At 42.2% G+C, this 23804-nt stretch overlaps 1 protein-coding gene across 1 annotated transcript in view; it reads right to left on the reverse strand.

The window, feature by feature from the left end:
• The window catches only part of SYCP2L (synaptonemal complex protein 2 like), a 46741-nt gene that overhangs the window by 4380 nt on the left and 18557 nt on the right, over window positions 1-23804 (reverse strand). The window contains exons 14-26 of the mRNA XM_081523832.1: window positions 22882-22939; window positions 22703-22784; window positions 17825-17873; window positions 16666-16813; window positions 15853-15902; window positions 13020-13149; window positions 11872-11945; window positions 11645-11714; window positions 5683-5784; window positions 4550-4656; window positions 3407-3498; window positions 3104-3203; window positions 2937-2995 (exon numbers count right to left, since the gene is read on the reverse strand). Of these exons, the coding sequence (XP_081379958.1) occupies window positions 2937-2995; window positions 3104-3203; window positions 3407-3498; window positions 4550-4656; window positions 5683-5784; window positions 11645-11714; window positions 11872-11945; window positions 13020-13149; window positions 15853-15902; window positions 16666-16813; window positions 17825-17873; window positions 22703-22784; window positions 22882-22939 (1121 nt within the window). The remainder of the gene's footprint in view (window positions 1-2936; window positions 2996-3103; window positions 3204-3406; window positions 3499-4549; window positions 4657-5682; window positions 5785-11644; window positions 11715-11871; window positions 11946-13019; window positions 13150-15852; window positions 15903-16665; window positions 16814-17824; window positions 17874-22702; window positions 22785-22881; window positions 22940-23804) is intronic.

Below are 23804 nucleotides of genomic sequence, written 5' to 3' on the forward strand. Positions count from 1 at the left end.
TTGCCAACAAAGGTCCGTCTAGTCAAAGCTATGGTTTTTCCAGTAGTCATGTATGGATGTGAGAGTCGGACTATAAAGAAAGCTGAGTGCCGAAAAATTGATGCTTTTGAACTGTGGTGTTGGAGAAGATTCTTGAAAGTCCCTTGGACTGCAAGGAGATCCAACCAGTCCATCCTAAAGGGAATGAGTCCTGAATATTCACTGGAAGGACTGATGCTGAAGCTCAAGCTCCAATACTTTGGCCACCTGATGTGAAGAACTGACTCATGTGAAAAGACCCTGATGCTGGGGAAGACTGAAGGTGGGAGGAGAAGGGACGACAGAGGATGAGATGGTTGGATGGCATCACCGAGTTGATGGACATGAGTTTGAATAAACTCTGGGAGTTGGTGATGGATAGGGAGGCCTGGCATGCTGCAGTCTATGGGGTTGCAAAGAGTTGGACACGACTGAGCAACTGGACTGATTAAGCCAGACATTAGAGAGATCTGCAAAAGCATAAAACAACACTAATCTTCTCATAGTTCTTGTTTTGAAAAGTCTAAAAGATGCTCAACATCACTCATTATTAGAGAAATGCAAATCAAAACTACAATGAGGTACCATTTCACACCAGTCAGAATGGCTGCTATCCAAAAGTCTACAAGCCATAAATGCTGGAGAGGGTGTGGAGAAAAGGGAACCCTCTTACACTGTTGGTGGGAATGCAAACTAGTACAGCCACTATGGAGAACAGTGTGGAGATTCCTTAAAAAACTGGGAATAGAACTGCCATATGACCCAGCAATCCCACTGCTGGGCATACACACCGAGGAAACCAGAATTGAAAGAGACGCGTGTACCCCAATGTTCATAGCAGCACTGTTTACAATAGCCATGACATGGAAGCAAGCTAGATGTCCATCAGCAGACGAATGGACAAGGAAGCTGTGATACATATACACAATGGAATATTACTCAGCCATTAAAAAAAATACATTTGAATCGGTTCTATTGAGATGGATGAAACTGGAGCCCATTATACAGAGTGAAGTAAGCCAGAAAGAAAAACACCAATACAGTATACTAATGCATATATATGGAATTTGAAAGATGGTAATGATAACTCTATATGCGAGACAGAATAAGAGACACAGATGCATAGAACAGTCTTACGGACTCTGAGGGAGAAGGTGAGGGTGGGAGGTTCTGGAACAATAGCTTTGAAACATGTATATTATCATATGTGAAACAGAACACCATTCCATGTTCGATGCATGAGACAAATGCTCAGGGCTGGGGCAATGGGATGACCCAGAGGGATGGGATGGGGAGGGAAGTGGGAGGGGGGTTCAGGATGGGGAACACATGTAAACCCATGGCTGATTCATGTCAATGTATGGCAAAAACCACTACAATATTGTAAAGTAATTAGCCCCCAACTAAAATAAATAAATTTATTAAAAAAAAAAAAGAAAAGAAAAGTCTGGTTATTTTTCATAAAAATCTGTTATTTATATCAATATGTAAACATTTATTACTGTCCTTTTAATTTTTTTAATCTACTTATTTTTAATTGAAGGAAAATTGCTTTACCATATGTGCTGGTTTCTGCCATACATCAACAATTACTGTTCTTTTTAAATAAACACATTTCAAACACTGTCTCAGAATATTTCCTACATGATAACAAATATACTATTTTAAAACAAAAAAAATCTCAGTCTCAATTTTTATGTGGAACATATTCACTGACAGAACTTACAAAGCCAAAGCTCTCTGGGGATCCTCAATAAATTTTAGAAGTGTTAAGAGGTCTTAATTCCAACCAGCTTAAGAACCATTCTTAACAACCATGGGCATTTAGTGAAGAGATTTTAAACGGATATCCACTATCATCATGTATAATGAATGGTACAAGGAGTGAGAGATGTGTTTGAAAGAACTTTGAAAATCTAGAGGCTGTACTGTCAATATTATTCCTTGTATTAACTGAGAAAACAGTAGGATGGATAATTCAAACGTTGACAGTTTTTGCTCTGGTTTGAAATACACGATGTGATCAGAATAATATCCTTTTTAAAACCACATGACAGATTTCTATGATAAAAGCTGATTCTTATATGATAGAGAAGGCTTTTAGCTAGTATAAATTTATATAGCGATCCCAAACCCACGTGTTGTTTTAAGACGTATACATACATGTTTAAAAATGGACTTCCCTGATGGTCCAGTGGTTTAGAATCCGCCTGCCAAGGCAGGGGACACAGGTTCAATCCCTGGTCTGGGAAGATCCCACATACCTTGGGAGCAACTGAGTCCATGCACCTCAACTACTGAGCCTACACACACAACTGTGGAAGCTGGATGCCTAGAGCCCCTGCTCTGCAACAGGAAAGCCTGCCCACCGCAAGGGAGAGCAGCCTGCCCACCGCAAGGGAGAGCAGCCTTCCCTCGCCGCATCTGGAGAAAAACTGGTACAGCAACAAAGACCCAGCGCAGCCAGAAATAAACTACATAAGTAAATAACATTTAAAATTAAAAATGTGTACATGTACACTGTGTATATAAGGTGTGTAGAATATATTCTATCAGCACACGCTCAGTTTAACTGAAAATCACCTGTTCACTCAGAAACCTCGATATTTTTCTCAAAATCTATTTTAATTTTTAAAAATCTTGCTTAAAAAGAAAACAATGTGTATCCAAAAAAAAAAAAAAAATGAAGTTTGGATGATCCTGTTTGTGCTTTTCAAAATGTATATGTCCTGATCAGTATCACAAGCCATGCTCTATGCCCAGAGAGTCCCACAGAAGCAGCTGGTTAGAAAAGATGTCGCTGATTAGCTACCTAAGTAAGATTTTACCAACATCAACCACTCATGCTTTAGCTAAACACCTCCTACTTCAATGAAGAAACTTCTAGAAGAGATACTTGTTAAAAAAAAAAAAAATACCTCTGGAGCTGCAGTTCACAGAATGATTTCAGGTCAGCCGACTGCTTCCCCCAGAATTCCTAAAATTGAATTTAAGAAGTGGGTTGTTTGAAGTGGTTGACAGTTTTTCTATGCCAGAACACATCCTCTTTAAGTCACAGAGAACGTTCCAAACAAAAAGAACTTACCAGAACATCGTCCTCAAGGTGTTGGAGAATGTCAATATCCTTGTCAAGATTGCTCAGCTCTTGAAGAACAAAACTATGAAACTGTTCTAGTTTATTTAGTCTGAGAAAAAACAAGAGCAACAAACTTCACTGGACCACTGGATGTGGCAGAGACATCCCTAATCTTATAGCAGAGATACTCCATATTTTTCTCTAGATGTTTCTTGTCTTAAGAATATACATCTCCTTTCTCTTCCTTCCCCTTGGAAATGTTGTTTTGAGGAATCACAATTCCATAAAGTTGCGCTGAAACCCAACACTTACCTGTGATGATGTATCTGGTTTAAAAGTTCTATCAGGCAATCTGGTACTTCCTTTGCATTTTTTGAATAAAGTGGGCTCCTTCTGTACCTAAGCTAAACCGTAACAATAACAAAATGAGCACATCTGGGTTAAACAGAACTACATAAATTGGATGTAGGCTTCGTATTAAAAAGAGGTTGCCCGCACGTAATATTCACAGCAAACATCATCACTAAAGCACTGTAATAAGACACCATGCTACACATTTCGTATGTTATTATCTCAGGTTTGATATCAATAAAGGACAATAAGCTAAAATGGGAAAACTCATCTTCATGCCATTGATACACATATTGAATATCAAGAACAAATTTCCATTATAAATCAGCTTACATTAGTATTGCAGAAAATAAGACTGGAGATCTTCCAAGTTAGTTCAATGAATATATGTTAGGGTGAGACCATAAGTACTTTTCTCAAAAGTGCTAATAATTCTTTAGGGATTTATAAATGGTAGGGAAATGGAGGGGACGCAAATGGTTTCAAAGTTCCCCTTGCAGACTAGATTCTGTGACAGCCTGCATGTGCGGCATCTGGAAGATTTGCCCTAGTCAGCTGACCACCCACCCACAGCCCACCTTCATCTCCGTCCCAGACACCTCTCTCATCCACGCGGTCCCCTGGCCCTCCCTTCCCTGTCTGTCACTGTGACCAAATCATGGCTTCCTGCCTGTCCAGTTTTCCAACACTGCAATCAACGAAAACCAAACCTTTCCATACAGGTCCATCTGGTCCCACAATAACAAATGGACAAGGAATAGCTGACCTGGTTTAAGCTGGGGTTTTGGTTTTGGTGTTTTGGCCACACCGTGCAGCATGTGGGATCTTAGTTCCCCGACCAGGGATCGAACTCATGCTCCCTGCAGCGGAAGCTCGGATTCTTAACCACTGGACCACCAGGGAAGTCCCCAGAACAGCTGTCTTATAAATACAAACCACAATTCACAAAGGCACTAAATTCAGTGACCACAGCTAGGACAAATGTACCTCCCCAGAGACTCAGGCACACCTTCACCCAGGAAGGACCACAGTGGTATTAATGAATGTGAACCTGTTACTTCAAATGCATAACGAGCTAGCTTTTCGTTTTTACTGGGCCATTACCTCATAGTTTCTTTTCAGTTCTCTAGTGAAGTTTTCAAAAGCAGTGATCATCACAGAACCTTTCAAGTTCTCTGGCGTAACATTTAAGGATGAAGTTGAAATGCCTTCTGCACAAGAAGAATAGAACATTAAGTAAAACAAAGGGCTCAAAGTAGGTGTGTTCAGCCTGCCTGCTGCCCAGAGCACGGAAATTCCTTTAGAAACACAGGCATGACCCAGAGTTAGACCCGCTGGCTTCTGTGGGTCACGGACTTCATGACCCACAGACGTCCATGGCTGCAGCAAGACTGACTCCGACCGTGACTGACTAGGCCAGCTTGAGCCAAGAGTCCTCAGCCGATGCTTCACGCAGCTTCCCACCAAAACTCACTGTCTGGCAAGTGCTCATTTCAACAAACTTTCCCAGCACCTTAAATCTGAGAGGACGTCTAAGAAGCAGGCTGAGGTGTTGTTAGGGGTCTCTAGGACGACGTGATGGGTAAGCCATTCTAGGGACTGGCGTTGAACAGCTTCTGGGTGCCAAGAAGCTTTATGAGGGCTCACGAAGGGTTTGTATGTACCAACTCATTTAATTCTCACAAAATCTAAGTGAGGCAGGCACTGTTCACGTCCACTTTTCACACAGATATCACACAACTGGTGCGAGCTCACACCGACAGCTCCAGGATCGGAACGCAGGCTGCCCGGCTCTCAACACCCCCTTCGAGTACCTGGGGGCGTCCAAATTTGCCTCCTTAAAGCCTGTTGTTTCAAAGGATAGTCGTGTCGCTCATCCAGAAGGCCAACCCCACATATAGAGACATTTCAGATCATTCTCCTTTGTCTGTGGAGTCGATATTTCTAACACCAACCTTTGGCTAACACTAGAGCAGATACCTGTAAATTTAAGAACACTTGGGCCCTGAAAATTGCCACAAAGAATGAAGAGGCAGAAATCAAAATGCCAGGGGCAGACAGACAGTGCTCGCTCTTACCTACAGTTTGTGCAACAATTTACTCATGTCTGTGAGGACAAAGCGCTTCGTTTTTAGGCTCCTGCAGCTACTATGATCTTAAAACTCTAACTGCCTTGTAGTTCACATTAGGACACTCAGTGCTCACACATCTGAAACATCCGGGGTGCCCGGCGTTACCTGCCAACTCGGCTTCTTCTGCCACCGCGGAAAGGGCTCCTGGTTCACCACCGTCTTCCAACCGTGGCTGTTTCCACTGAGCACCGTGACGGTCGGCTCTGTCTGGAGGCAAGCGGAACACACCGATAACCACACACGCGCGCGTCTTCTTGGTCCCAGATTTATCTCACTCTCTTTTCGCCAGTGAATATCTAGCTGTGATGAGCGGCAAGTGAAACGTGTTCCCTCCTTGTTACAAATTGCTTCACATTTGGCACGTTGACAAAGAGCAAGTCTCAAAGCACTAGGTGTGCTGATGCCTGAAAGAGGACCCGAGCACCCTTTAATGAGCTCAGTGACATGTGGGAGCACTCTCCTTACCAGGATACGGGCTGGCTCAAATGGAAAGCAGTAATGATTGGCATCAACCAGGGCTCCTGGCTAAAGGGGCAAGGTAGCAAGGTTTCCAGGCTGACTGGCCCTTGGAAGCTGATCGGATCAGCTCAAGGAGGGTGCCACCTGCTGGTGACTTGGAGCCTCAGCACGGGACTGAGGGCTGTCTCACCGAGGGCCTCACTAGTGCAAACTGATCACATTCTCACTCGGAACCTGAAAGAGCTCACATCCGGCTTCTCTTGTTTTTTATAAAAAGTGAAAAGCATAAGCAATACTCTCAACTTGGAGAGGTGCAACTATCTCTTTTCACTGGTCTAAGATACAGGTGTGTTCCTTTGTTTGAAAAGTATCAGTTCAGTTGCTGAGTTGTATCCGACTCCTCGGGACCCCATAGACCAGCACGCCAGGCTTCCCTGTCCATCACCAACACCTGGAGCTTGCTCAAACACATGTCCATCGAGTTGGATTGGTATTTGCTAGGGAGTTGCACTGTTTCAAGGCTAAACAATTTTTTAAGATTCAGGAAAGAATCCAGACACAGCCCAGTCCTCTTCCAGCCTCAAAACAAACAGCACTCAGGCTTAAATCTCACATGGTGCCTACACCCCGGTCAAGACCCAAAGAAACCACTTAGAAAGAATTCTAGCTAGCCCCAATCAGGTACCCATGAACAACCACCATGTTTCTTTACATTTCTCTCCTTTCTGCCTGTTCTGGCCTTTCTGGATTTTTTCCCCCCTCTCCTGACAACATTTGTAGCAACAGCTCAAAGCATAGCCTTGAATTTCAATTTATCATGTTCATGTTCCACCCCTGGAAAAACAAAGCATCTATTGGCACAGATGATACAATAGTTACCTCCAGTGGAGGTCCCCTGAACAAGCTGCTTGGAATTTGTGAACCTACTAAATGGGGATCATCCCAGATGGCCCACTTCAGCGACATGGAAATAATCTGGCACAGAAAACCCTTTGGAAGGGGCAATCTTACAAATTACTTTACCTGAAATAGAGGAACAGCTCTCCAGAGAAAACAAGCTCCTCTAGGGAAACCAGCACACTCCTTAAAGCATGCAGGTCCTAAGTGATGCAGCTGACTCAGCTTTGTTTCCATGGCAACTGCATGTCTCTTTGAACCAGGACTTTTGGACATTCTCATGAAGGAGCTAAAACTATGTACACGCAGCACTTAAAAAATGAACACAGGCAGCAAACACACCATGGCTGAAACTAAGGTGATCTCGAATGAATGCTGGTTCTCTTGGTGGCTAAAGGAGTGTCCACTTGCTTTCGGACACAGGTGTCTTCATCACTGTGAAAGTCGAGGGCTTTTGCAATCTCAGGAGCTTCCGAACTTATTTTGGGCACAGGGTGTATGTAGTGAATAATTTGGTGTTCATATTGCACTTATTTACTCATATTTCTGATGAAAAGTTTTTAGTGCCACACAGAACCAACCCCATGATGAATAGCCAAGTTCTTCCAAGTCGAGGCATTAAAAAATTTTTTCACTCTGAAGTGACACCGTGTGGCTATAAATGATAAAGGCCAAGAGCCTTTACTGGGGCAAGAAAAGTCTTCTTTACCAAAATACCCTTCCTGTGGAGGCACGTTCCCAATGCCAATTCCTCTGTTTATTCTACCAATGTGTACTAAGCCAAGAATCTGAAAAATTAAAGACAATCTTTATTGTTGAATTTATCAGCCTGATGGAGACCACTAAAAAATCTTTTGTCTGGATTAATGCATTTTGCTTGACAATGCAGGAGACTCAAGAGTTGTGGGTTTGATCCCTGGGTTGGGAAGATCCCCTGGAGGAGGGCATGATAACCCACTGCAGTGTTCTTGCCTGGAGAATCCCATGGACAGAGGAGCCTGGTGGGCTACAGTCCATGGGGTCCCAGAGAGTCAGACACAACTGAGAACACACACACAAACGAATTAACAATAAATACTTATTTGTGAGTATGTATAAATGATTATTCAAACACGGAATTCTGCAGAGGTTCATCACTACATGATAGCATTTTCTAAGTTTCTTATTCATTTTCTAAATCTCTTATTCTTATTTTCTAACTTGTGTTGTTGCTGTTTAGTCACTAAGTCGTGTCTGACTCTTTGTGACCCCGCGGACTGTAGCCTGCCAGGCTCCTCTGTCCACGTGATTTTTCCAGGCAAGAATACTGGAGTGGGTTGCTATTTGCTTTTCCAAGGGATCTTCCTGACCCAGGGATTGAACTCGGGTCTCCTGCATTGCAGGCAGTTTCTTCACTACTGAGCCACCTGGGAAGCCCCTTTCAAAGAAGATACACAATGAGGGCAAAATGCAAAATCATGAGTGATCAGTCATCCTGTCTGCTCACAGCTCTGGGAGTCCAGCACATCCAAAGTTCCACGGTAAACATTAAAACAACAGCCCATGAGCAAAAGAGCCAAACAGGAGTTTCCTACTGTCTTCCCCCAAAGGGCACTGGTTTTTGAAAATCACCTGACAAAACGGACTTTGTGGAAGTCTGAGAGTCCAGTGTGAAGATCTGACACATTGTTGGACAAGGAAAAATATCCGATTGGACGCATCCGAGAGGATAACAAGGACCGTCTCACTTGAGCCACAGCGCGTGCTCAGGGCAGCACAGCTCAGCACCAGGAGAAACCCTCTGAGCTCAAGTTTTCTCCCTCAGGGGATTGCGAGAGCGTCTGGGTGAGTGCTCAGTTACCCCAGCCACAGAAGACCATTTCTTTCTTGCCCCATCCAGAATCCTGAGGTACACTACACGGCCTGGGGTGGGGAGGGGCTTGGAGAACAGCATCCAGGGTTCTCAGAGGGCATCGAAGGGGTGCAGATCCTACCACCTACCTCAGGGACCCCATAAGGAAGCCTTCAGAGGCCCCATAAGGAAGCCTTCTCAAGAGCTGCTGGGCATGCATCACCTACAGGATCACCCCCGAGCTGGTCCACGGACACCACAAACCATCTGGACGCCTCGTCCACACACAAGCCCACCCTGGGGTTGGCTCATTTTGCACACTCCCAAGGGCACTCCAGTATTCCTGCCTGGGAAATCCCACAGGACAGAGGAGCCTGGCGGGCTACAGTCCTCGGGGTCACAAAGAGTCAGATACAGCTGAGCAACTAAGCAACAACAAAGGGCATTGACTGTGAGCATTCGTAAGACAGCCAGACCTACTCAGCAGGACTGGGAGCATCCGCCACTGCCCCAGAGAAAGCGACAGGAGGCTGTAAGCACTTGGCCTGGCTGTGCAGGCTGCAGAGAAAACACAGTCCGCAGAGGCGCCCTGGAGAAAGAAATGCAGGGAGCAGGCATATCCCTAGAAAAGGCTTCAGAATCTCTAGAAGACAAAACGCATTTCTCTTTCAAGGCCAATCAGTATAGACTAAATATGAAGACAGCAACACAAAACTTCAAGGAACGTGACAATTCAAGGAAATGTGACCCCCCCCCCCAAAAAAAACACAACAATTATATAGTATTCTGGCCTGGAGAATTCCTTGGAGTGTATAGTCCATGGGGTTGCAAAGAGTCGGATGTGACTGAGTGACTTTCAAATATATATATATATACAGCAACTGACCTACACACACACACACACACACACAAATGGAGCTCTGCAATTTGCCTAAAAAAAAAATGCAAAACAGTTGCTCTAAGGAAGCTCAGTGAGCTATAAGAACACTCAAAGGTACAAACTTCCAGTGACAAAACAAGTTAAATCCTGGGAATGAAACATACAGGCAGCGCGGTGACTACAGTTAAGACTTTATTGCACATTTGAAAGTTTCTGAGAGAGTAGACCTTAAAAGTTCTCATCCCAAGAAAAAGACCACTATGTGTGGGGATAGATATTAACAACTTTCGTTGTGATCATTTCACAGTATGTATGAATAGCAAATGATTATGTCGTACACTTGAAATTAATATGCTACCTGTCAATGATAACCCAATTTTTTAAGAAAGGAAACAATCTATACTTTTTTGGAGCCCCAGAAGGAAAAAAGAGGGAAAAGGAGCAGAAAGCGATTTAAGAAGATAATGGCAGGCTTCCCTGGTGGCTCAGTTGGTAAAGAGTCTGCCTGCCAATGCAGGAGACATGGGTTCGATCCCTGGTCTGGGAAGATTCCACGGGCCGCAGAGCAACCAAGCCCGTGTGCTGCAACTGTTGAGCCTGTGCTCTGGAGCCCGGGGACCACAGCTACTGAGCCCATGTGAGCAACTACGAAAGCCTATGCTCCACAACAAGAGAAACCGCCACAATAAAAAGGCTGTGTCCTGCAACAACGAGTAACCCCTGCTCACCACAGCTACGGAAAAGCCCAAGCAGCCACGAAGACCCAAGTACAACCAAAAATAAATAAATAAAATTTAAGAAAATAATAATGGCTGAGAAATTCCAAAATCTGGGGAGAAATTTGGACATCCCAGTTCAGGAAGCTCATAAACTCCTAGAAGATTCACTCACAAAGATCTTCTGTAAGACACACTATAACAAACCTATCTAAAATCAAACACAGAGAATTTTAAAAGCAATGGAAAAAAATTCCTCATATACAAGGGGACCCTTGGTTTAGTTGCTAAGTCGTGTCTGACTCTTTGAGACCCCCTGTAGCCCACCAGGCTCCTCGGTCCATGGGATTCTCCAGGCAAGTATACTGGAGTGAGTTGCCATTTCCTTCTTCGGGGGATCTTCCCCGCCCAGGGATCGAACTTGGCTCTCCTGCATTGCAGGCAGTTTCTTGACCAACTGAGCCACCAGGGGAGCTCCACCCACTTGCATAGAATATCCTTTTCCATTCTTTCACTTTGAGCCTTTGTGAATCCTTAAAGCTGAGTTGAGTCTCTGTAGGCAGCATATAGTTGGGTCTTGTTATTTTTATCCATTTAGGCACTCTCTGTCATTTAATTGGACAATTTAATCTATTTACACTTAAAGAAGTTATTGATTTTTAAGGACTTACTAGCGCCTTTGTATTACTTGCTTTCTGGCTATTTTGTAGTCCCTCTCTTGCTGTTTTCTCTTGCGGTTCATTTTCTACAGTGGTATGTTTTGATTCCCTTTTATCTTTTATGTATCTACTGTAGATTATCAGAAAAACATACTTTAAGTTGAAAAATGTAACAAGAGAAAAAGGTCATTATGTAACAACAAATGGATCAATTCATAAAAAGAAGGTAACAAACTGTAAATATATATGCACCCAATATCACAGCACCTATTTTATGCAAACATTAACAGATTTGAAGGGAGAAAGCAAAAATGCTATAATAGTACTGGACTTCAATACCACCCCCCCGGGGTCAGAGAGGAGGCGTGCTAGGTGACGGGACTCGGATCCCAGGCTATGGGCTTCCTGACACAGACATTCTTGTTTGGGGAGTGAAATCCCTGCTCCTCCTATACCAGCTTACCACTTGGAGTCGGTAAGCAGATGGCACTGCCCTCTCCAAGGTCTGGCAACTGTCACTCTGTATAGAGATTATATCTGCCTCAATTTGAATAACAGCCCTGTCTGCCAAAATCAGATTAATTTTGCTTAATTCTGCAAAAAAAAAAGTTTAGAATTCTCTCACCTCCGTCTTCCACATTTTGCAGTTTATGTTTGAAGCTAGTACTTTTCATCAATGGCTCTGGGGCCACAGTCTTAAAAAAAAAAAAAGAGGGGATCAGAAATACATGTATTTATGTCAAAATAAGCAATACATGGTATTACATCATCCCTTAAGAAGGAATAAGCCAGTACATTAAGTATAATATCAATTCTGGAAAACTAGATAAATAACCAACAATTAAATAGTACCTTAGATACATTTTCTTCAACATCTGAGTGCTCCAAGGAAGAGAGATCACTCAGTGCACTGGGACTGTGAAGTTCTGAGTATTGGAGAGAATAAATAGTTATAAGAGAGTAAACATGCTAAGAAGCAAATGAGGAAATGACATTTCACTATCAATCTATAAATTAAATTTCAACATACCCTGCCCCCTGTAAGGGATACAGTTATAAAAAAAAAAAAAGAAAAAGAAAAAAACTCAAACCAAAAAACACTTTGTATCTTTCAGAGTATACAAGGGTATGAGGTTTACAGGTGTGCAGATAAAACGAATAGCCAGTTACCTCCATTAGGGCAGCACCTTTAGTAACTGCCCATGTGGCCCCAAATACGTGGCAAGAACCCGATCACCCACCGCCGTAGTTCTCTGTCCTCTCTCAGATCTGTTTCTTTATCCCCTACTCTCTAACGCTGTGTTTCCCTCTCTCCTATTTTTCTTTCCTTCCTTCTTTTCTTCCAGTGGCAGCCGAATTAAGAGGCTAGCACTCATGCCTGCTAAGTGCTATTATGTCCCTGCCAATGTGCTAAGCTGTAGGATGGTAAAGGTGAAGAAAACAATATCTTGACTCTCCCCAATTTAGAAGATGTGAATTGTTTCAATAAAATACAGTGGGGGCCGAGATAAACCTTATAAGTCAAGCATTGGCACACCCTGGCCCTTCAGGCCAAATCCAGTCTGTCACTTGGTTTTATAAATAAAGTTTTATGGAAACATTAGTTTGCATCTTGTCTGTGACTGATTTGGGACTACAAACGCAGAGTTGAACAGTTGCAACAGAAACTCTAGGTGCCAAAAAAAGCAAAAAATAAATACTACCTGTTGCTCTACAGAAAAAGTTTACTAAACCCTGCAATCAACCACCATTTGCATTTGTTGCTATTTTAAAAGCAGGTGAACACCAGCAATTCTTACGCACAAGGTGATCTCAAATGTTAAACGGAATTAAAACACAAAGTCCTCTGTCCTTTGTTAATCAGGACAAGAAAGAGAAGATTAATCAATCATATCTTCACACTTTCTTCAACAGACATTAACAGAAACATATTTTGCTTTTTTAAACTACCATTTCCAAAATACAATTTTTTCTATGTAAATCAACAGAAAATCACATACTTGTTTTCTGGGCAGAATCTTCAGGAGTTAAAAAGGCAGAACTACTCCGAAATTCGGTTCCAGAAATTTTGGGAGGTGTGACATTATTTTGCCTGGAGGTGTCTTTCCATAAGGGTGTTAGAATTTTAACCTAAAACACAGTACTTTTTACAAAGTGTTATCATTCACAACCACTCAAGGCAAGTTATCAAAACATTCCAAGACACTTCCAATATCCTTTTAAAATGTTTAAGAATTGGACATGATTCATTTGGAAAAAAAACACAAAACAAAACAGTAAGGCCATAAGATCCCAGGGCTGGAAACACATTAGGTCATGAATCGATAAACTAACTCAAAGCTGACTCTAAGTTCTCAAAGTGTGGTCCCAGACCACAGCCTCAGCAGCACCAGAGAACTTGATGGAAATGTAAATTCTTAAGCCCCACTGACAACACACTCAATCAAAAACTCTGGGGATAGGGCCCAGCGATCTGCATTTCTGATGACCATTTCCCATGTCTGCATTTCTGGTGACCATTCTGGTCATTCTGATGATCACCAAAGTCTGAGAACTGCTGCTCTAAACCAGGAGTCAACAAACTACAGCTCTACAGCTCAATGGAAATAAAGTTTTCATAAATAAAGTTAATTGGAACACAACACATCCATGCATTCGAGTATTGCACACGTGTTTGCCCGCATGCTACAATGGCAGAGTTGAACAGTTGCCACAGAAACCATATGCCCGAAGAGACCAAAATATTTACTACCTGACCCTCCTCAGAAAAGGTTTGCCAGCCCTTGCTCTAAGTTATTCTCTTAAACTCCAGCACAGAGACGTCAGTTTCAGCTACCAATGTCTTTATAAAGTCGGCAATGCCCTCACTGAGAATCACCACAGATTTCCTGGCAGCTGCACATCTTAAATTTGTGAATTCTCAAAGCTTTGATGTTTTTTGGTACCTAATTTTTTTAAAGCTGTATATTGCTAAAAACTGTTCTTTGAGCCTATTTCTTTTTTTCTTTTCTTTTTTTCTTTTCTTTTTTTTTTTTAAAGATTTTTGATGTGGACTATTTTTTTAAGTCTTTATTGAATTTGCTACATACTGCTTCTGTTTTGTTTTGGGTTTTGGCTCAGAAGCATATGGGATCCTCATTCCTCAACCAGGGATGAAGCCTGCACCTGTTGCCCTGGACGGCCGAGTCTTAGCACCGGACCACCAGGAAGTCCTTCTGTGGCCTGTTTCTAACTGACAACTCCTTATCTTAGGTTGAACTACTCAACAAATATTTAGGTACTTGCTCTGGCTTATGGTTTGAGCTATAACCACTCCCTGTCATTGCAGAACGTAAGAGTCCCCCGGGCAGACCCTAGAAGGCAGGTGGGGGAGGGCAGATAACAAGCTATGATTAGGGCGCTGTGCTGTGCTAAGTTGCTTCAGTCGTGTCCGACTCTGTGCGACCCCATGGACTGTAGCCCACCAGGCTCCTCTATTCATGGGATTCTCCAGGTAAGGGTACTGGAGTGGGTTGCCATTTCCTTCTCTAGGGGAACTTACTGACCCAGGGATCGAACCCAGGGCTCCTGCATTGGCAGGCGAGTTCTTTACCACGAGCGCCACAGACAGATCCCATTAGAGCACTAAACACATTATATCTACATACAGCTGAGCAGGGTGCTGTTGATGTCCTCAGAATCCCAGCGCAGCCCATAGAAAATCCTGAAACCCTTCACACTATATTCTGTAGTGCGTCTGTGTTTTAGTGTGTATATACACATATATAATATATATATTTATACATAAGTGTATGTATTATATATGTACAAATTATATACAATATATATCACATACTATATACACGTGATTATATATCACATTATATACCATACATAAAATATATTTCATGTATACATATGTTATATAGTGAAAGTGAGGCATGAAACTAGAAAATTCTTAAACACTTTGCACTAATTCTGTAGTGTGTGTGTTTTTGTGTGTCTGCATATATACACACACATATAAAATATATACATATATACATGATTATATATTATGTTACATATAATATATAATCATGTATATATGTATATATTTTATATATGGTATATAATGTGATATATAATCATATACATAAAGTATGTGATATATATTATATTTATATACATGATATATTATATAAAATATAATCATATACACACATACTATACTATATATACGCTACATCTCATTTCATTCAACCAAGGACAAAAGCCAACTGCTGAGAGAGGTAGTTCAGCTAAAAACATGGTAAATTAATCTTTGAATTGGTCTGGAGGATCCTCATGTCCATGTTCTTAACTACTTTCCTATAAAACAAGCTTAACTGAAGGGATTTAAGAAAGCTTCAGAGTTTATTCACTATTTATATAAGCCTGAAGGTATTTCAACCTCTGGCAACATAAAGATTTAAATAATTAAAATCTTTGTGAATAACATGTCCACAAACTGAAAACTAAGAGAAGAATTAAATCAAGAAGCTTATTTTAAAATACAAATTCAAAAGAACACATATTTGCAGGAAATCAGAATAGCCCCGATTTCAAGCATACTTCATAATAAACATCTTTCAATAAATTTTCAACCAAAAAAAAAAAGATCCTAAATCTTTACCCAAGATTCACACTAAATGTGTGGAATTCCTTGAAGTTTCTACTGAAAGTGGTTTCGATACTAGTAAACCACTGGTTTGTTCTTTTTCTATTCCGGAAAGGAGTTTTTTTTTAATACAGGTAGTTCGAACCTAAACAGATCAACTTGCTTCAAACTTACACCATAAAGGGCACACAGCAGCACAGAAAAAATGTACTTACTTGGTCTTTCTCCAGGTCACTGCCACTGCTGGGAGGAAACAGAGGCAAGACTAGAATGGAAGGAAACAAGAGCCCAGTGGGTAAGTTTACTTACGAGAAACACAAAATACACTCTAAAAGCAATCCCTACTTCCCACAGCTTGCTGAATTCCTACCTCTCTAATTATTCACCTCTGTTCCTCTCTGGCCGGCATGAATTCTTTGCTCCAGATACTGTTTCTGAAGGCTCTTCTCGTGTCCTTGTTCAGTTGCTAAGTGATGTCCGACTCTCTGCGACCCCATGGACTGCAGCACGCCGGGCTTCCCTGTCCTTGACTATCTCTCGGAGTTCGCTCAAACGCGTGTCCGTTGAGTCGGTGATGCCACCTAACCATCTCGTCCTCTGCCACCCTCTTCTCCTTTGGGCTGCCATCTTGCCCAGCGGACCAGCCCATGTTCTAGTTTTACTAACCAGAATGCTTCCTCTTCTCCATACTTCTTCAAATCCTATTCTTTACCCAAGGATTAGCTGAGGTCCCACTCAGCCTTCCCTGAAGCTTTTCCTGAAGATTTCAGCTTACGTCAGCTTACATCAGACTCCTCTCATCTGAACTCTTTACCCCATTTATCTGTAGCTCATATTTCACAATTATCGGTCAATTCCATATTCTTTAGTACTGTTTCACATATGAACGTTTTCCCTTTCCCGTGTAACGGTAGCAGGATCATGTGATCATATATCTCTTTGATACCCTTTCCCATCACATCCTGCAAAAGTAATACCTACTGATTCATTTGAAAAGTGACTGGAAAGAACACACATACTAAACTTACTTCTTATGTTGCTTCTGGTTCTTTTCTTTTTCTTACTAGGGTATGACTTCAAGGATTTCCTTTTCTGGTTACCGGCCCAAGACAGCTCACTGCCACCACTACTTGAATCTTGATTACTCTCCGAGAAAAGATGTTTCCTATAATCAAACTTTTACAAACACAGGTGATACATGAGAATGATTGAAAGGCTGCTAGTAGCATTTATGTACACTAAACACACAACTATGAAGTTAGGCAAAACAGAAGTAACTCCTGGTAGAAGACTGGACTGTCTTACATAATAAGGCCACAGAAGTACAGAGAAGGGAGAAAGAGAAGATGATTATATCCTTAGACAGCTGCTGTCGTAGAAGATAAAATACTCTCTGATCAGATACTTGTAACTGTAGAGCTGGTAGGTAACTTTCCAAAAGCTGGTGCACCTGATTACTGTGCCAACACCAACTTCAAAATGCTAGCCCATAGGACTGATAACCACAGCTAAAAGAAAGCCAGAAGGAGCATTGTTTGTTTGCAATCCATGATCTCAACTTTAGGAACAAAAATCTCATTTATTGTTCACATACAGATTTCTTTTTTAATGCACTGACGATAGACTTAAAGCACTCTGCTCCCCAAAGGAAGAGCAACAGAGAGATGAAAGCGGACAATGTAGGAGCAAAACATCATTGACTCAGAGCAAAAAATTTCTTTTCAATTCATTAACACTTCTGATTCTCTTCAGAGTAAATCTCAGCTGCTTTAACACTTCTCTTTTACTTCACAGTGTTTTTTTAAATTTACTTTTAATTTGGAGGATAATTGCCTTACAGTGTTGTGTTGGTTTCTGCCCTACAACAACATGAATCAGCCGTAAGTATACATATGTCTTTTCTGACAAAGGACGGACTTTCGGCTCAAAGCCTAATACAAGGAAGAGTATTACAGTTTGATATAACTTTGCTATTCTCTGTTGTACTTACTTGGGGGCTTTACCAACTATTTGTTAGAATAAATGCTGATTTTCCACTTGAAAGTGGAATACTTCCTTTTAAAAACACCTTAAGATGAATTTAACTGAGAAACATAAAGACGCAGAGCCAAGGCAAAGTTTGAAGATGGTATGCAAATAACTAAAACGGGAAGGACTGCCCCAAAACAATGAAAGTGATTCCGTTACCGACATCCTTGTTTCTTGCTTTCTGTTATCCTCAAAAGCAGAATCTTTCCTGAAAGCAAAATACATTGAATCAATGGAACCGCGGCACCAGCACCTTCCCCTCTCTTTTCTCTGCCCTGTGCCCTGTGTCTGCTGTGAGCCCAGCGCATGGAGAGCACCCCTTTCTGTGACAAACTTTGTGTCTTGCAATTCATTCCCATACATCTTCTGCCAACAATTTGCTATTTAAAACAAAACCTTTGTTGAGCCCTTCTCCGTGAGGCGTATAAAGAAGAGGATGGCAGGGCAAGATGAGCAAGGCAGCAGCATTTCCTACTTGCGTCTATCTTAGACTCAGCCAGGCGCTGCAAAAGCCTTTCTGGATGTTTAGTGACGTCAAGCATCTTCTCACACAGTTACTGACCATTTGTATATCTTCTTTGGAGAAAAGTCTGTTGAAAGCCCCTCCTTTTTTAATCAGATGATTTTTGGGGGGCGGAGCTATCGAATGTAGGCATTCCTTATATATTCCGGATACTAACCCCTTATCAGATACATGGTTTGCTATTATCTATTTGTTAGCAGAAAGAAATTTGATTTTTGTATACTAATCTTTTTTTTAAGGTTTTTAAAATAACATTTATTTCTTAAAAGCTAACACATGCATAATAGGAAACCAAAAAACACAAGAAGCAAAAACAAAGTGATTCATAATCACAAGTAGTTTATCATTTGGTGTGTCCTTCTAGGTCTCTTGTATCCTTCAATTTTGTTAAACTGGGGAGTTGTTTAAGGGGACAGCATTTCAGATGGGGAAGACGGAAAATGCTCAGGAGATGGAGAGGTGATGACTGCACAACAACGTGAGTGCACTCAAAGCCACGGAACATAGACTTACAATGGTGAAGATGGCAAACTTTACATTATGTACGTTTTATCACAATTTTTTCAAAAGTCAGTCCTATACTAAAGGTTATTGTGCACGTGTGTGTAGTCTGAACAGGGATAGAACAGGATAATCAAAGAGCTAGTTTAAAACCCCACCAGGAGACTATAGGTAGAGGGGGAACTTTAAGGGACTTTGGGAGACCAACATAAGTTAATAATCACCCCAGAAAGCAACTGGAAAATCATGAAGCAAAGCAGGCTTGCTTAACAATGAAATTAACGACAAAAATATACATCAAGTCAATGATGTCTGCATCCTGCCGGTTGAGGTCACTAAGTTAATGATCCCTAGGACATGCTCCTCTGCATACATTAAAAACAAAAATAGAGAGGAAAGGTGACATTCCAAAGTGGAAAACCCTCATCATACTGATCGCTATTGTTTAGTCACTAAGTTGTGTCCAACTCTTGGCAACCCCGTGGACTGTACTGCCAGGCTCCTCTGTCCATGGAATTCTCCAGGTGAGAATACTGGAGTGGGTTGCCATCTCCTCCAAGGGGATCTTCCCAACCCAGGGATCGAACCCACGTCTCCTGCATTAGCAGGTGGATTCTTGACTGACTGAGTCACCTGGGAAGCCCCATTATACTGACACCTGACATGATTTACCATAGTCTAGCATATGTAACCACTCCTCTGCTGATTTGAATAGTGCCATGATGGTCCTAGTTTGACCATGTAGGGACAAGAAAATTTCCCAGCCTGACATGGAGGAGGAGCCAATGATGAAAGCTTAACTCAAAAATGAGGAAGACGTTGGTCTTCTCCCTGCTGTTCCTTTGATTATAAAAATGTAACCTGTGAATCACTCACTCTCATCTGCTTGCACCTCGTACCTTGTTAGCAAGAGCATGCTCAGCCGTTACCAACTCTTTGGGGCCCCACAGACTGTAGCCCTCTATCCATGGAGTTTTCCAGGCAAGAACTAATAAACTCTTTCCTTACCTTCCACTCTGCTTCTCACTGAATTCTTTATGCATTGAGACAGAAAAACCTGTGCTCTTCTGAGCCCTGAATTGCATTCTGTGGTTTCAGTCTGAATGTAAAAGCAGTTGTACATGCTGTTTTATTTATTCCAACATGAAAAAGCTAAAAAGCTCTGAGCAGCACCCAAGATTTCCTTGCTGTAAAGGTATCTGAATGTCTCTTTTAATTGAGGTACTTCATTTGCAGACAGAGAAACAGAGACCCGGCGATGAACAGATTACTCCGGTCTGGAATCCTTAGCTCAGAGTCCGCGGCGGTTTTGCTAGATGTCCTCAGGGAATGAGTACCCTCTGGAAGACCAAGACCCACCCTCTGCTCTACGTGGACAGGTTCCGCAGGACAACAAGCGAGTAGCCCCTTCCCAAAGACAAATCCAGACTTTCCAGAGCAGCAGCAACAATGTTCCATGCTTCCCAGAAGGAGAAGAAGGATGCTCGGATTCAAGCAGGGCTGGGGAGTTCTCACTGCTGAACGGAGGATCAGACAGGCGCAGAGAGGGGCAGCAGGTTTCTGGGAGGAACAGAGCCCCAGAGGCAGGCTACAGGGTTGCCTGAGCACTGCACACTTCCAAACCAAGCTGCACAGGCCCTCCCTCCAGCTCCCACTCACTCCTGCTGGGGCGGGCGTGAGAGGAAGTGAGGCCAGAAGAAACCTGGACTGCTCCAAGGATTGGAAAGGACGAAACACTGGATGCCTGGACAAGAAAGTGTGATGAGAAGGCAGTGGAGTGGTGGGGTAGGTCTCTACTCTCTTCTAATTGAAAGAGGCCCTTGACCAGGGAACGGCTAGCTACAGCAATGATACAAAAACACTCCTTTTTAGTTCCTGTATGGCCTGACACATGTAGGCTCTATTCCTGGCTTAAAACTCTCATTTTTTAAGCTCAGGCAGGAACAGATTTCACAGCGTGACAAAGAGTATTTAACATCATTAAAGGAGAAATAGAGCTGATCATTTGGTAAAGCATCCGCCTGCAACGTAGGAGCCACCCGTTCGATCCCCGGGTCAGGACGATCCCCTGGAGCAGGAAACAGCAACCCACACCAGCATTCACGCCTGGAGAATCCCATGGACAGAGGAGCCTGGCGGGCTACAGTCCACGGGGTCGCAAAGAATCGGACATGGCTGAGCACAAATGCAGGTCCTAGAGCTGCATATGTAATTTACAATTTGGAATTTATATATGTAAATTACACATGTAATTTACAATTACATATAAATTATAAACCCTTAAAGCCCCCAAATAATAAATGCTGACACAGAAACACAACACGGAAAGATATCGATTAATTCAAAGAAGAGGAATGGTGCTTGGGAGGTGGAGCCAAAACAACATCTAAAAATTAATGAAGTAAATAAAGGAAATTATCACTCACTGAGGACCTTTTGTGGGACTGTGTGGCTCTGGTAGACAGATGAAGAAGCAGCCCACGTCAGTACTGGATCTGTTCATTTATTCCTTAGTTCGTCCATCAGTGAAATCATATTACTGAACCTACTGATGAGAAAGTCTAGCAACCAGAACCCTCAAAGACTGTTGGTGGTAATGTAGATGCTCTAAAGACACCGGAAAACATGTGGGCAGCTTTTTAAAAAGTTAAATAATACCAATTATAATCCAGCTATCCCATTCCTATATATTCACCCAAGAGAAAAGAAAACATCAATCTCCATACAGAGGAGTTTCCCAGGTGGTTCAGTGGTCAAGAATCTGCCTGCAGTGCAGGAGACCGGGGTTCAATTCCTGGGTCAGGAGGATCCCCTGAAGAAGGAAATGAAAAACCACTCTGGTATTCTTGCCTGGAGAATCCCATGGACAGAGGAGGCTGGCGGGCTACAGTCCATGGAGCTGCAAAGAATTGGACATGACTTAGCAGCTAAACCACTTCCACCTCCACACACAGACTTATACATGAAGCCCAAGAGCTTTACTTGTAACAACAAAAAAAACTGGAAACTCAAATGTCCATCAACAGGAGAATGGATAGACAAGTTGTGGTATAGCCACACAATGGATCCACTATTCTCCATACTACTCAACACTATAAAAGAAAGAACTGCTGATACAAAATGAAGAATCTCAAGATACTGGGTGGGCCAGAAAGTTTGTTCAGATTTTTCTATAAGCAGTGAAAAAACTGAACAAACTTCTTGGCCAATTCCAATAAGTACGATGAATAAAAGACGCTAGGAAAAAAAAAAAAAGAGTGCCTCCAGTTCGATTCCATTGAAGTAAGATTTTTAAAATTACAAACTCATCAATAGTGACAAAGCAGATCAGTGATTGCCAAGGGTGGAGGTGGGCATGGAAAACGAGGGAGGGATTTCCAAGGGGCGGGAAGAAATTCTTGGCGATGGTGCATATGGTCCTTGTCTTGACTGTGGCGATGGCTCCCGGGTGTAGACAAATGTCAAAACTCAAAGTGTACACTTTACATAGGTACATGTTATTTCAATTATATCTCAACAAACCTGTAAAAAAAAAAATCACATGTATGACCCATTCCTCAGAGGCCTACATGGAAAAGTGGCAAATAAATTAGTACCAAGTGATACGCATTTTCTGTCCAGGAGTATCCAGTGTTCGCTCAGGAAAACTACATCACCAAAGATAACATTGGGGCTAGAGTTTCCTCCCCCAGTGGACCACGCTTTGTCAGAACTCTCCACCATGACCCGTCCGCCTTGGGGGGCCCTGTACAGCATGGCTCATAGCTTCATTGAGTTATGCAGGCCCCTTGGCCACAACAAGGCTGTGATCCGTGAAAGGGGTAGAGACCCGTAGGACAAGAGAACACTCCAGCCCTGCTGAAATTATTCACAGAAAACTGCACACAACGCTCTCTCCTTGTGTGGGGCATGGCCAGGTGCAGGAAAGGGGAAAACCCAGACGGTCGAACTGCAAATTAACAAGTCACATTAACAACAATCTACGTGGTTTATGACTTCTGAAAATCACTTACCTAGATGCATCATTTAATGGAGGAAACTGAATTGCTGCTGCTGATTCTTGTAAATCTACAGAATACTCGAGTTCTGAAGTAACTTTCAAGCATAAAAATGGAAAACAAAAATTGTTAAGCATCTGAAGTGTACGTTGAAATATACCATTCAAGTCTAATGATAGAAAAAAAAATCTGACCTTTTTGTGTATCATCCAGTTTTGATTTTTCGGGTGAATTATCAGCTGTATTTGTTTGCTGCAGGAAAATGCATATATAAACATCTGCTTAATTAGGGTGCCTTTGAGACTTTTTGGAATCATTCTACACCTCCAAAGAAAAGCATCTGAATACTAAGATATCAGGCTCTTTCTTCATTAAATTCAGCTCCAAGTGACTATTGGCTATTAAAAAAAAAAAAGATACCCACCCACAGGGGTTTACCACATCAAAGATAATCAAGAGTGTCTCACAGTTACTAAGGGAAACATCAAAGGAAGACATAAACAATGTCAACAGCATCATAACTGTTGAGATGTTCAAGTTCCCCAAAAGACAATCTATCTGGAGAAATAATCTTTGGTGTATATTTGTTTAAAAAATATGACACTATCATCACACTTCTCTACAACGTGTCCATGTGATCAAACATAAGTAAATGAACTGAACACCAATACATGCCAAGCCTTGTGTTAGGTGCTTTACACCTATTATGATTTTAGTCCTAAGAGGGCCACACTACAAACCAGGGATTGTTTGTTTTTCTCTAGTCACTTAAGTCGTGTCCAACTCTTTACGACCCCATGGACTGCAGCCTGCCAGGCTCCTCTGTCCATGGGATTCTGCAGGCAAGAATACCGGAGTGGGTTGCCATTTCCTTCTTCATGGGATCTTGCAGACCCAATGACTGAACCTGCATCTCCTGCATTGGCAGGTGGATTCTTTATCACTGAGCCACCAGGGAAGCCCAAACCAGCTTTGTTCTATAGATGAGAAGCCTCAGGCCCCGTGATGTTACGTGATTTCCCCAAGTTCCCACAGTCAGTAACTAAAAGCCAGGTCTGATTCCAGGCAACATGCTGCTTCTCACAAGCTCAGTCTCCAAATCCCAAACGAGGAAATG

The sequence above is a fragment of the Giraffa tippelskirchi genome, chromosome 8 (genome assembly GCF_054371585.1).
Source record: "Giraffa tippelskirchi isolate mGirTip1 chromosome 8, T2T-mGirTip1v1.2.pri, whole genome shotgun sequence".
Classification (NCBI taxonomy): Eukaryota; Metazoa; Chordata; class Mammalia; order Artiodactyla; family Giraffidae; genus Giraffa; species Giraffa tippelskirchi.